Source organism: Eulemur rufifrons, chromosome 5 (genome assembly GCF_041146395.1).
Source record: "Eulemur rufifrons isolate Redbay chromosome 5, OSU_ERuf_1, whole genome shotgun sequence".
Classification (NCBI taxonomy): Eukaryota; Metazoa; Chordata; class Mammalia; order Primates; family Lemuridae; genus Eulemur; species Eulemur rufifrons.
The window spans coordinates 33,888,148-33,903,002 of record NC_090987.1 but is presented as its reverse complement, the minus strand read 5'-3'; the positions used below and the strand labels follow the sequence as shown (position 1 = coordinate 33,903,002).

The 14,855-nt window shown below is 36.1% G+C and overlaps 1 protein-coding gene across 1 annotated transcript in view; it reads left to right on the top strand.

Moving 5' to 3' along the window:
- DSG4 (desmoglein 4) overlaps positions 1-4,016 on the top strand; it is a 40,120-nt gene extending 36,104 nt beyond the window's left edge. The window contains exons 15-16 of the mRNA XM_069468144.1: positions 241-449; positions 1,923-4,016. Of these exons, the coding sequence (XP_069324245.1) occupies positions 241-449; positions 1,923-2,690 (977 nt within the window). The 3' untranslated portion in view covers positions 2,691-4,016. The remainder of the gene's footprint in view (positions 1-240; positions 450-1,922) is intronic.
- The last annotated feature ends 10,839 nt before the right edge of the window (positions 4,017-14,855 follow it).

Here is a 14,855-nt window from a genome sequence, read left to right as displayed (position 1 = left end):
AAATGTGAGACGGCCACATCTGATAGCTGACTCCCTCTGTATCATTAACTTAATTCTATTTTGTTAGCAAGCCTGAAAATTATGGGTATAATTCATATCGCTCCTTGCCTAGCTTTCCAGAACCCACTCTTTGTTGTGTGGTGGTGGCAGTGGTACCGGCAGATAGCACTGACCATGTTTTAGATGGATACACAATGCAGACAATTCCAGAACTATCATAGGAATACCCTCTCTTTTCAGAAATCTACAACAACACCTACGCAGGCGGAGGCACGGTTGAAGGGGGTGTATCAGGAGTGGAACTCAATACAGCTCTCGGGACAGCCACCGGCCTTGTGGCCGGAGGAGCCACAGGAACCATGAGAAAGAGGAGTTCCACCATGGGAACCTTGAGGGAGTACGCGGACTCCGGAGTCAACATGGCTTTCTTGGACAGCTACTTCTCAGAGGTAATCCTCTTCCAATCACACAAAAAATAGTCTTGAAACTGAGTAATAATAATAGTGATAATGGCAGTCGGCCCTTCTGAAATATATTCAGTTATTTTAAACCCTATCCCAATCCTGAATAAAAATATTTCACTTCTCCTTAAAACACAGAAAGCCAATTTGCAGTAATATTTCATATTCGATTGTCAAACCTATCTTAATCCTGTGAAAAAGGCTAGCCTCCCTCGTCATTCTCCACTCCACTTGCCCATTCTTCTGTCTTCTGTTTCTTTCTGATGTCTTACTTTGTTTCTCATAGCAACAGTAAAGGAAGAGAACACATATCAAGAAAAAATGTGCATTGTGACCTCTCTTTTTAAAGTCCTTCGTGTTCCCCAGGTGCCTCCAATACAAAGGACAAAAATAAATAAATTAAAAGACAGGATTGGGAACAAAGGGAGTTAAAACTCAGGAACACAGCATCACCACAACTTGTGATGGATCAAGACCCGGAAGCTAGGTCTCCTATTCTCAGTCCAGTGCCCCATTCACTAAGTAGCCCTCACTAAGAAAAGGGACCCAGCAATCACACTACTGGGTATATATCCAAAAGAATAAACATAAGTATATTGAAGAGATATCTGCACTCTCATGTTTATTGTAGCACTATTCACAACAGCCAAGATATAGAATCAACCTAAGTGTCCACCAATGGGTACATGGATAAAGAAAACATGATACATATACATAATGGAATATTATTCAGCCATAAAAAGGAATTAAATCCTGTCATTTGCAATAACATGGATGGAATTGGAGGACATTATATTAGGTGGAATAAGCCAGGCAATGAGACAGATATTGCCTTCTCTCATTCATATGTGAGAGCTAAAAACAAACAAACAAACAAACAAAAAGTTGAACCCATGGAGGTAGAGAGTAGAATGATGGTTACCAGATGTTGGGAAGGATGGGGGAAAGGAAGATAAAGTGAAGATGGTTAATGGGTACAAAAATACAGTTAGGGTGAATAAGATCTAGTATTTAGTAGTACAATAGGGTGATAGGAGTATTCCAAAGAAAAAAGCCCCATAGGCATTGGGTTGGCCTAATATGTTAACATGAAGAGTAAATAAATCCTCTTGTGAGTTCCTATTTAGTAAGTTTTCTTTGCTTAAATAATCCATTTTATCTCATATTTCAATTAGCCTGGTTTATTTCCCATATGGTAATACGTGAATTTCACGACTGTTCTTTACAAAAAATGTTGAAAATGTTGCTGCAATTGTAAACTACATCTTAAAATTGGAGGTAACAAATACTATCACAGAATATGCATGAATAGTATCAATTATTTAAATGAGTGATTGATACCACTAATCAGCTCATCCTATAAAATCTTAGATCAGAAGTCTCTAAAGCACTGATATTATTCTTCCTTGATTATTTGAAGGGAAAAAAAACTTCTAATTCCCTTTTTTCTTCTAATTTTAGAAAGCATATGCTTATGCAGATGAAGATGAAGGCCGACCAGCCAACGACTGCTTGCTTATTTATGACCACGAGGGAGCAGGGTCTCCTGTGGGCTCTATTGGTTGTTGCAGTTGGATTGTGGATGACTTAGATGAAAGCTGCATGGAAACTTTAGATCCAAAGTTTAGGACTCTTGCTGAAATCTGCTTAGACACAGAAATTGAACCATTTCCTTCACACCAGGCCTGTATCCCTATCAGTACCGACCTCCCTTTGCTGGGACCTAATTACTTTGTCAATGAATCTTCAGGAATGACTCCCTCAGAAGCTGAATTCCAAGCAGAAATGGCAACACCGGAACCCATGATTCATGGAGATATTATAGTGACTGAGACTTACACTACTGCTGATCCATGTGTGCAACCCACTACAATTGTTTTTGATCCTCAGCTTCCACCCAATATCATAGTAACCGAAACAGTAATGGCACCCGTCTATGATATCCAAGGGAATATTTGTGTACCTGCTGAGTTAGCCAACACACACAATGTAATCTATGCTGAGAGAATACTGGCTAGTCCTGGTGTACCCGACATGAGCAACAATAGCATGACTGAGGGTTGTATAGGGCCTGTGATGAGTGGTGGTATTTTGGTAGGACCAGAAATCCAAGTGGCACGAGTGGCGAGTCCAGATGTTCCCACAGGCCAAACTGTGGGCTCCGCATCCCCAATGACATCTCGACACAGAGTAACACGGTACAGTAACATACATTACTCCCAACAGTAAGTGCTTTATAGTCAGTATTCTATATGAAGACCTTGCATCTTGTAATCACCAATATATGCACCAAAGATACATAATGTACTATATAATGTTAACAGTAAACAAATATTCTAAGTTCATTGCTGCTCTTTGATTACATTTTTTTGAGGATACGTATGGCTAAGAAATTTAGATAAACCTTTTTAATTCTTCCTGATTTTAAATAATGTGCCCCAAAACTTGAAGAAAACATATTGCATCCTTTGATACTGTCTTCTAAATAGTACATAACTCATTGCGAATCCCACAGGTCTTGAGGCCTGTAGAACCAGTCTTGTAAACCAAGATGCCCTTGTTCTTGGAAGTTACAAAAGATGTCTTGTCTATACCTACTAGCCATATTGTCTTTGGAGTAATATTTGTATTACAATTTTTTCATTGAAAAAGTGAATGAGATGTACATTTTTGAAAGGAAAGTGAAAAGGAATATGGAGTGTCTGTCAATGAATAACTGAAATCATTTGTCTCTTAAAATGATTTTTCAAGATATGCAATACTAAGCAATAGGGCATGCTTAATATAATAAGAGAAGCATTTGCCAACTGAATGCATCACAAGAAATTATTCATCAAAAGGAAATGGATAGATATATAAATCTTTATTGCACTTTATTGATTTATATCTTTAACTGTAAATTATGAATAGCAAAAAAAAATAATTAGGACAACCTGACAGTAGAAATGGTTCTTAGGGGACGTATAGAATTCACCCAACTTACAGGGAATTATTTTCCTACTCGTGCTAATTATGTCAGAAAAAAATATGAAATATGGTTTAATCAATTTCCTTGACCCAAATCATACAGCTTTCATTTAGCAACCAGATATTCTCCAAAAGCATGTCTGTAATTATTTATATATTCAACAATATTTACTTAGAAGCTAGTAGGTGTTGAGTGCTAGTCTTGGCTCCATGAATATGTAAGTAAAAAAGACAGACATGATTTCTGCCTTCATAGAGCTTCTAATTCATTTCTAGACTCAAAACAAAACTCTGGAATACGGCTCTAAGTTCCTACCAAGAATAATTAAGAAAATACTTAAATCCATTACCAAGTTGTGTTTCTCTTTCCAACACTACTATTTATGTTGAATGAATGAAATGAAAACACATAGTTTGCTTACTTTTAGTAGGCACAAAGCTGGTTTGAGAAAAAGAAATTCTAGCAAGGTAATTTTATTTAATTCTGTAAAATATGTACAGTATAGAGTAATAACTCTATCATGTGACTAATGAGATAGTGTAAATGGAATAAACTTATTTTTAGGGCTTATTCTTTGTGAAAGGAAATAATTATAGTGCTCCTTGCTTATTTTTTGTTCCTTTATGAATAAAACTATTGTAGAATTTGAAACAGCTCACACAATTTCTTGCCCAATTCTCTCATTTTATAGACAAGAAATCTAGGGGAAATAGAGATGTTAAATGATCACAATCAGCTAGTTGGGGTACAAAACCTTGAACTCAATGCTCAGATACCCTGGCCAGTATGCTTTTCAAAACTATAACTTTATCAGATATGAAAAGGATGCTATTTTGCCTATTGCATGGTCTTTGCTATTTCCTAATTGGAAGAAAAATTATTTCTCAAAAAAAAAATAGGTTTATGAACTTTAAGTGCAGAATGGTTAAAACATATTGATGCTAGAAGGTTATTTATATATTTTCTAATAATTTCCAAATTACCTGTGCTGGCAGATGTTATAGCCATTCCTTATTTTGATTATTCACATCAAAGCTTCTGCTAAGTTTTACTACTCTATAATTGATGAAGTCCATGGGGTAGCTAAGGAGTGTTGGTTCCTTGGTCATTTAACACTCAAGCAACAACCAGCCACATAGCATCTAGTAGTCACTCAATTTTGTGGCATATCCTGACATTGATATTTCTCTCTTAAAGTTTGCATTCTATTAGACCAATAATTTTAAGAATTATGAAACGATTAATGAATAATTAATGTAAAGCGTTAGTGGGATTCAAACTGAAAACACTGAGATTTAAAAAATGAAGAATAAAACAGTACTAAGCATTTAACTAACAGATTAAAATTTTAAAAAGAGGTGAAACCACCTGTGAGAAGGGTGAGAAAATTTTCCTGTGAACTTTTTCTTCTATCTTTTTATCAATACACGAAGACTTAAAGGTGCTTCCAAAAGAAGAGATCTACCTCTAGGAGATGCCTTCCTTCATACTATCTGTGCAAACAAGATCAGAACCATTTCATTTTCTCTCAACATTATCAGGGAGGAAGAACTCTGCCATGCCAACAAGATAGTCAGTGTCATTCATATGTGACTCAAGCTTCTGAAACTGGCTGATTTTTAAACATGATCTCAAACATAAACCAAGATCCTCCTTCACTGTTTAAGAGTTAGGGTGTCGATTTGCCTAAGAAGTAGATGATATAGTGTTTATGTTAAGGTTTGAACAAATGAACCCCAAAGCCTGGGAAACTAGATGTAATAAATAAATATAATACCATATAGTTTGAGTCATATTCCTGCCCTGTGGAATTACTTGAGGGTGTTACCTTATTAAGTGAATAAATGGGTTCTCTTGGAAAAGTCTTATCAGGTAAAGGAAAAAGAAAACAATAAGAACACAGAGTATGAACTTGTTCAAGAAAAAAAGTTATTTTTGAAAAATTTCCTCTTTTGGACTAGGTATTTCTGATGGCAATGTATTAGTAAATGTAATAATGTTTTGTATGTTTCTTCAATTAAAAATATATGATAAGAAAAAAAGTTCTATCTTCTCTTTGGTACATGTAGTATTCCACCAATAAACAGGGACAAAAAATCTTTTTCCATTATGTTTCTGGATGATTATCATCTTTATCATTATGTGCACAATACAGGGGCATGAACTCATTTGTAAATTGAAATTCAGAATAATTTATTTGTTTACTAATGGTAGAGTTTATCAAGAGTCATTATTAGTAAATGTTCATTATAAAATAACAAATCAGTTGAATAAACTTCAGTAATTGTTCTAGAATGACGTTGTAATTAGAGAATTAAATACCATCTCTTCCCACTGGATTTATTTATTATTTATTTATTTATTTATTTTTGAGGCAGTCTCCTTCTGTTGCCCGGGCTAGAGTGCCGTGGCATTACCCTAGCTCACAGCAACCTCAATCTCCTGGGCTCAAGCAATCCTCCTGCTTCAGCCTCTTGAGTAGCGGGGACTATAGGTGTGCACCATCATACCTGGCTAATTTTTTCTACTTTTAGTTGCCCAGCTAATTTGTTTTCTATTTTTAGTAGAGATAGGGTCTCACTCTTGCTCAGGCTGGTCTTGAACTCCTGACCTCAAGCAATCCTCCCACCTCGACCTCCCAGAGAGCTAGGATTACAGGTGTGAGCCACCACTCCCAGCCTTCCCACTGGATTTAAATTCAACAAAATTATTACTAATGTTTCTATACCAGAGGTACCAATTTCTGTGGAAACAATGAAAGAATAATTAATTTCAATCTGGGGAATTGAGGAAGGCTTCTTGAGATGGTAAAATCTGGGCTGGGCTAACTAGAATTTTGTCTGATAGGAATTACAAAAGTATAAAAGCTAAAACACAGGATATATCCAAAGACTATTAAGCAGTCAAATTAAATATAATAAAAAAAATAGGAATTATAAAATTACCATGTAGCCAGCCATTATTAAATGATGGCTACTATACCAATTACCCAACATATATTATCCATTGAATTCTCAAAACAACACTATTTGATATGATTTATACCCACGTTGTAGATGAAAACACTAAATCTAAGGAAAATCGTCACTTTTATGTTAGAGCTTAAGTGAATAGCAGAGTTAAAATTCAAACCCACGACTGCCTAACTCCAAAGACCTTATTCTCACTTGCCAAATTCTATTGATTTCATTCTGGAAGAGGCAGACAATAGAGGTCTTGACTCCCACTAGGAGGTTAGATCTAACTTGGTAGAAAATTGAGAACCAGTGAAATTTTTTTTGCTGTGCAATGGCCAGGCCCAATTTTATGAGATGACCTTGGGAATCCTCATAGTAGTTGATGTGCTTCTGAGAACCCCCTGTGGCCCAATGCTTGAGGCAGAGAGGCTACTGTTTGTTTCCATGGGGAATTTTCTGATAAGCCAACTTTCGAAACTTAGGAGACCCTTTATCACCACCAAGGTGAGTAGGTCCATGATAGGCTATCTAAAGTAGCTCTGATTAATCATTCTATATGTTAGTCAAAGTGTTTGCACATTGAATACCCTTGCCTTTTTTTTTTAATCGCTTTAAGTGAGGTATGTGGACTATTTGTAGTTCCTAGAACAGGGCATGCTTTTTCACACCTGTCACTCTGCCCCACCCTAGTTCCTTAATCTGGAAACTTCTCCACTCCTCTCTTCTGTTTAGCTTTTTCTTACTCACCTTCAACGTTGCCACTTTTCAGAAGTATTTCTTGATATTGCCCCAACCCACTTGTTTAGCTAGAGCTCCTTACTGTTAATTCAGTAATTAACACACACCTTTCCTTGTGCCTGCTAGCCTGGGAGCCCCTTGAGAACAAGGACAATCCTTTTCTCATTCCTGTATCTCCAGTGTTAGTAGAACGTCTAGTACATAGCATGCACCCATTAACTTTAGAAGTGAAAAATATAGTCAAATTCTCTCAAGCATCTAAAAGCAAATGTCCGCAGTTCAACGGTGTTGCCTCTGGAGAGCAGACTTTTGAATGCTCTTCATAAAGCTTGTGTAAATGTCACGCTTAACAGAAGGATGCAAGCATGTAACTCATGACGACAGTTGCATTTCAGGAGAAATTGATCTTTTGCAAAGAGAGTACTAAAATAAAGTTATGCAAAATAATTTCGCATGCTTTTTTAAAGAAAAATTGCGATATAGATGAGTGAAATAAATTCTGAAAACATTACAGAGAAAGTGAATCCGGGAAATGTAGTTCCTCAAAGGTCTTAAAAGTGGGTGATGAGGAAGCTAAATTGACAATAGCAGTTCAGCACAAACATATCTGAAACATCTGGTGTTTAGAGTAGTAATAGCAGATTTGCTTTTCTTAGAGTTAGTCAAAACAAAGGTATTGGAATGTGAATTTAGTGCCAAGATTTTGTCATTGAATTTTTCCTATTATACTTCTTTGTAACTTGATTTTCTCACATCATCATGAACATCATTCTGTGTCAGCACATGCATACCTACCTCACTCTTCCAAAAATCTGCATAATATAAATTTGTACCAGACATTTTTAACCATTCCCTTATTTCCAGAAAATGAGGTTGATTCCATTTTTTGCTATTATAAACAGTGCTGCAAGGAACATTTACATATATATTATATATGTATAATACATACATAGAATACATGTACGCACAGAGAAGTTGAAGTATTTCTATAGGATAGACTCTTAAAAGGGGGCTGCCATATCAGAGGACATGTGCAAGTAACTTTTTATAGTTTTCCCAAATTTTCCTCTCAAAAAGAATCTCAATTGACACTTCTACCAACTATTTCTTCACGAGATTTGCTTAACCACAGACTTAATCATAATTGATGTTATCAATTTTTTAATGTTTAATAAACTAGTAACGATTATGATTACTTGATATTACCCATTACTATACAGAATCTGGCATTCAGTAAATGTCAGCTGACTCAATGAAAGAATAAATCATTAAATGAATATTATAAGTTACCATACATGCTTAAATACGTGTCTAGTCTCTCTTCTATTATATTGATAGATTATTAGATATGCTGATTATTAGATATTCCAACTATTGTTATACTGTACTATCTTGTTTTTCAATATGTTTTGATATCTGGTAGATAGAGTCCCTACCCATTACCTTTTTATAAAATTATATTGGCATTTCTGATTTACTCAAGTTTAAAAAAATTAATTTGAAAGATGACTGGAATTAATTAAAATTAAGTTGAATTTATAGATTAATAACCTTGAGACCTTCCAAACTCCAGCATTAATCTGTATTTTTGCCTTTTCCAGTGTGGTATTTTACACAAGATAAATACTTTAGAAGAATGTTAAAACTTCTGGAAATTTGCAGATCAATAAGAGAGGTTGCTGATAATAAGACTGCCTTGCCTTATAGCCGTTAGTTGGTTGAAAGTTTTTGTTTTCTTTCATGGTAATTTCTTATGTATAAATTCAGTAACAAAAAAATCATACAGCAGGAGGCAAAAATAGAGGTCCCAATATTAAGAACAGGATAAAAGTTATTTATTTTGAATCATAATATATTTCTCAAAGCAATCATGAAAGCCAAATAAATGAACCCTAAACATTAGACTTACATGTTATATGGAAAAATCCCATTTCCAGAAAGCCAGCTTATTGCCACTAACTATAGTATAATTCTTTATTTTTTTTGTGAGTGTTAAAAAGTTAAAATAGTAAAATTATTGTTATGATACTTTAAACATAGACTAAATATTAAATACAGGTAACGGAAATTAATTTGCTGAGATAACTTCTTTAAATTCCATATTCGCTTACTTGAAATAACAGCAGACTGAAGTGACTGAGTTTATATTGAGAAGGAATTCCTAGTAGCGATTTCACCAGTACTTTGTGTATGGATTAAGAAAGCAAATAAATCAGTTGTGAGATGTCTTATCATTTTTAAAAATAATAAGATAAAAGGCAATAAAACTATCCAAATAATTATACAAATATTTTTGTTTTATAGATAACTATGGCCATTGTCTGGTTATTGAAGTGTTGGCAGGCAGGCAGCAAGTGCTAGCACTGTCTGTTCATTAGCTCTTATACAGACGGAACAGTGCATGAGAAAGGTAGTGTAGGGGCACCAATATATAATCTAGACAAAGTGAATTGAATGCAAGTGGAGCAAATGAAATTGAAGACTACCTGTGTTTATTATTGTTGGAGTAGAAGATCAACCCTAAGCATTAACAAAGATTTTCTTTTTGAGAGAGAGTCTTATTCTGTTGCCTGGGCTAGAGTGCCATGCCATCGGTCTAGCTCACAGCAACCTCAAACTCCTGGGCTCAAGTGATCCTCCTGCCTCAGCCTCCCCAGTAGCTGGGATTACAGGCGTGTGTCACCACGCCCAGCTAATTTTTTCTATTTTTAGTTTTTGGCTAATTTCTTTCTATTTTTTAGTAGAAACAGGGTCTCACTCTTGCTCAGGCGCTCTCGAACTCCTGAGCTCAAGCAATCCTCCCACCTTGGCCTCCCAGAGTGCTAGGATTACAGGCATGAGCCACCACGCCCGGCCATAAAAAGATTTTCTTAAAAAGAGGGCCACACTTTGGTTAAAAATCCACAAAGCTAAGCCTCTCTGTGATTAGTAAGATGACTGAGCTAAAGGTAAGAGAAGGTGAATGTGCATTTAATAAGGAGGCAGTGGCGTTTAACATGTGCGGTGAGTGAGAGTGAGGTGTTGGCACAAAAGGCACAGTGCATGCATGTGATCAGAATAAATACTGATTGACTAGGAAGTTTTCATTATGCATTTAACAGGGAGGCACTGACTGGGTGAGGACTTTGGTATCAGTGAGGCATGAGTCACCAGGTGTAAGAAACATGAAACTAGATACAGATTTTAAAAAGAAAAGAGTAAAAAAAAAAAACAAATATTTATTATTATGCATCTAGCATGAGGTTAATTGCTTGTCAAAATTTTTCTTATTTAATGTACCTTCTGATCATCCTCTTATAGATGAAGGTAATTGAGAAAAAGAAAAACTATATGGGAATCACTGTGACCCAGTTCCAATGCCCATTCATTCATTCATTAAATGTTTTTTTTGAGCATTTTCACCCTTTGCTTGTGAGCTAGGGACTAGGGGTAGAAAGGTGTGGTAGGGTCCTTACCAAAAGGACCTCACAGTCAGATGAAGGAAGAATCAAAGAGCTGAGATACAGTATGGCAAGCATTATACAGGGGGTATGAATGAGAGCTGTGGGAGAAGAGAAGGGTCACCCGGCCTTGTGGAGCTGGGAAAAGGCTTCTCATAAGAAATGAACTTTGAGCCGAGTCTGGAGGGAACCACAGGAAATACAGCCAGTTGAAATGAGAAGGGCATTCCAGGCCAGCAGAACAGAGTGGGAGTGAAGAGGAGAAACAGAGAAGCTGGAGAAAGAGATCGGTTCCTCTGAAAGCTGGAAGCAGTTGGTAAAACCAAAGAATAAGAAAGATGGTTACATAGACAAGGAGTCAGAGCCTGGACATGTATGACATGCTGAGGAAATTCTATTTGAATCTGGAAGTTAGAGAGAACCATTGAAATATTTAAAGGAATACAGTGAATTTGAAATCACTTATGAAGCTTTCCCTGGCTTGCAGACAAGGAGGGGGATGAAGCTGCTGATAAGGAGACCAGCGAGGAAGGTGTTTCAGTGAACCAAGGCAGAAGGGGAATAATTTGAGTTCCATCGACACATCTTAATCCTGGGGATAACTGAATAATTAACTTCCCATATGACAAAATCATACCATAATTGTGCATTTCACATCATCAGCATATAATGGTAGCCAGTGATGCCAGCTATATCCCCAAGGTGGCGCTATAACCCAAAAACACGGAGCCCAGGAAATGCCCTGGGAGGAGGCTCCTTGCACACTATGTGCTGAAGGAGCCGCACGTGGAGGCTCATTCCCCACCCTCCACCTCAAGAATCATATGCGTTCTACACTTTTACAGAATGAAATGAAATCAAAAGAAAAACTGTTAAGATTTCAACCTATTTTTTTGCTCTTAGTGCAGCATTATTTTCCTAATATAAAATTATTGTGTGCTCATTATAGAAAAGTTAGAAAATATCAAAATAAAAAGAGAAAATGGAAATAATGTCCCATTACCCCGAGTGCTAACACCAAGATAGTTTTCCTCGGTTAACACTCACACAGCTCTGCCCTTCAACTGACCTAAGAAACCTAAATTTGTTACTCTCAATTTAGTCTTTCTGTAACACCCTAATTCACTGCATATATTTTTTAAGTGGAAATTATTATATATAAAACTTTATGCCTACTTTTTACATTTAACATTCTTTGTAAAAGCATTTTAAGAGATATTTCATTCTACCAATGACATCAAGTTTTTCCCTGTCCTCTTTAGGGATATTGTAAATCATGATGTGATAAATACTTTTGTGCTCAAAGCTTTACATGTACTTTACATTATTTCCATTGGAATTGAAGTTTTAGTTCAAAGGCTATGCACATATTTAAAAATCTGTATATTACAACACATTATTAACAAGATAGTTCTTGATGTTAGTGAAAACACCTTATATACCAAAGTACAATCATATAGTATAATTTTTTTTTAATCTCTGGAGTTCTAGTTTTTCTTCCAATTCTGAGTCTGTGAATCCAAGATAGATATATCATTTCATTATGAAACTTGTATTTGTTTATAAGGATACCAGCATTATAGAGGAATATTTAAATATTCCTGCTATGAAGGCTTAGGTTGTCCCAGGTTGTTTTGGATAGCCATAAAACTCAGTTTTTGGACCAAAGACAATACAGGCACTGCTATCTACAGTGTGCCCAGCCTCTGTATTTGTATAGTCTAATCCTAGAACCAATGTTATGGTATGTAATTTTCTAAGAAAATATCAAATTATATCTAACAAATTAAGCCCTAACAAAAAAACTCTCCTCCAAAGAAAGGCATAAGAAACTCTGAACCACGATGCCACACTAACATCTCCCAGGTACCACCTGTGGGCTGACTGATAGAACCAGGTAGACATCCATTAAAAAGGATCCCTAGATTCAAACACATGTTTAAAGAGAAAAAAAAAAAAATACTCCCAGCAAAGGTAGGACATGATCTGACACGATAATGGTAGATCTCATCCTGAGGTGGCACTACTTATCTTCATTCTTAATTTCAAAAAGTTGGAGATTTTTACACTATCCAGAATACATCACACAATGACTAATCTTTCACAATTTGTGGATTCCATGTACTAACCTGTTCCCTGTTATTTTTCATTTCCATAATTTCCATTTCCACTCCTCTCCTGGCCTCCCTTAATTTAGGGAATTTATAAATTCTCTGTCTCACCTGTACTCCAATATTGGCAAGAAAGAAGGTACTGTGACAAGTGATATTGAAAAACTAGGCTAAAACGTCTTGTTTTATCCCTTGAACAGACAGGATGAAAGACCTGGACACGTGCAGGAACATTCAGCTTCTACAGTCATCACATCCATAACAGTTACAAACTGGGGTGCAAACTCCCCCAAACAAACATCACAAGTCAATAAGATTCACTAACTTTTTCTGAGGGCTGTTATGTACTCATACAGCAGCATAATCTTCGTAGCATACTTAGAATCCTTTTTTACCAAAAACTCAAGTTACCTCTGCCAACTACCGAAATCTAACAGTCCTTGAGCACCAACTCACACAGCAAACACTATAAAAAGTTACCTGAAACCTTAACACTTTTTCATCCACTCCAATTTCATAAAATTTATCAAGACAAAAAATAGCTAATTATCTAAAGAAATAAAAAGTAAAGGAAAATTCTTTGTCATATTCTGGTAACCTGAGCTAGTTTGGTTTAGGGAGTTAGTGTCTTCCTACCTCAATCTTCAGAGTTTCTGGTGGGAGGCTCAGGAGGCTGATTTTCGGAAGGGAGAAAGAGAGCAGGAGAATCTGAAAGAGGGAGCAATTCTCTGGCAGGAACAGGACATCTACCCTCTATGAATTCCAGCCTCTCCCAGTCTCTTTCAAGGCCACAGTTCCCTTCTGACCCGAACCACAGGCTACCTCCAAAAACAAAGTCCAGCAGGTCAACAGGGCAGCAGGCTTCCCAGAATCCTTCCTCCACACGCTTCCCTCCCCTAGAGGGCAAAAGGATGGGAAAGAAAGAAAAGACCACAGAAAATCTCACTGGCTTAGGAGGAATTACATTAATAGTTTCCATGGAATAAAAAAAAAAAAAGGAGTCCTTTCTCTGAAGCTAAGGATGTGCTTAGTTCACTGCATGTTTTGGCAATGTACTCATCAAGGGCCCTCAGCTAAGACTTCTGTTAAGCACGTAGCTTAACAAGAAAAAGTCTGAGAACTGAAATCTGATGTTGAAACCACTAGGCTCCATGACAGGCAGACAGATTAGCAGTGCATAATTGAAAGAGAAAACATCATCAATTTGCCAACTAGAAAATCTGGTCAAAATCAAGGAAATGTTTTCTAATGAGTTTTGAAATTTGAAACAATTGGTGATTCTTAGGGTTGGGTGCATAGTTGGTAGTAACCATACCTCCTGAATTTCCAGGACAGATTCATAATTATTATCACAGGTACTTGAGTTGTAGAAAATACAATCATTATAATGAGCATTCATTAAGTATTTGTCAATTTCACATGATCAATCAGTCATATATAATCCTTTACAGTATGAATCAAATTAGTTCCTTTTTTTCTATACCTGTGGGCACACCCTGACCCAAGATTGCATGGTAATCTCATTTATCTTTATATCTCTAGGTCCAGACAGTACCTGGCACATATCAGGTACTTAGCAAATGCCTATGAAATGAACATTTGTTGATTGAATTCACCTTCTTCAATCACTTCTTAACACGGTTAATCAAAATTATCTTTTATATTTATGTAGATTATGGAAAAATCTATCTTTACCAAACAGAAATCATAAAGACATTATTAACCTGTCAGGGAGGAAACAGTTGATGGTTGAAATTCTACCTACCAAGACTTGCAGCTTTGCATGACTGGAGTAAGAATTCTAATCATATTTGGGTCTAGATCTTGCATTAGTCACTTAGAATCTGTTCTCCTTTCTTTGCTTATTTATAAAACTAGATAATTGATTAAATCAGTGTTTTTCAAACTGTTGGTCACACCCCCAAATAATGGGTCATGAAGTCAATTTAGTATGCCTACTTAGACATTTTTTAATGAAATTAAATAGAATAGAAAAGAAAAGAAAATATCAGCATACAACACACAAAGTAAAAGTAAGTATTGTCTTACAAAATTTGTTTCATTTCCGTGTGTGTGTGTGTGTGTGTGTGTGTGTGTGTGTTTGGTGGTTGGTGACATAAACAATGGTTTTGATCATGAATTGCAGTTAAAAGAAATTTCAAAAACACCAGACTAGTTCC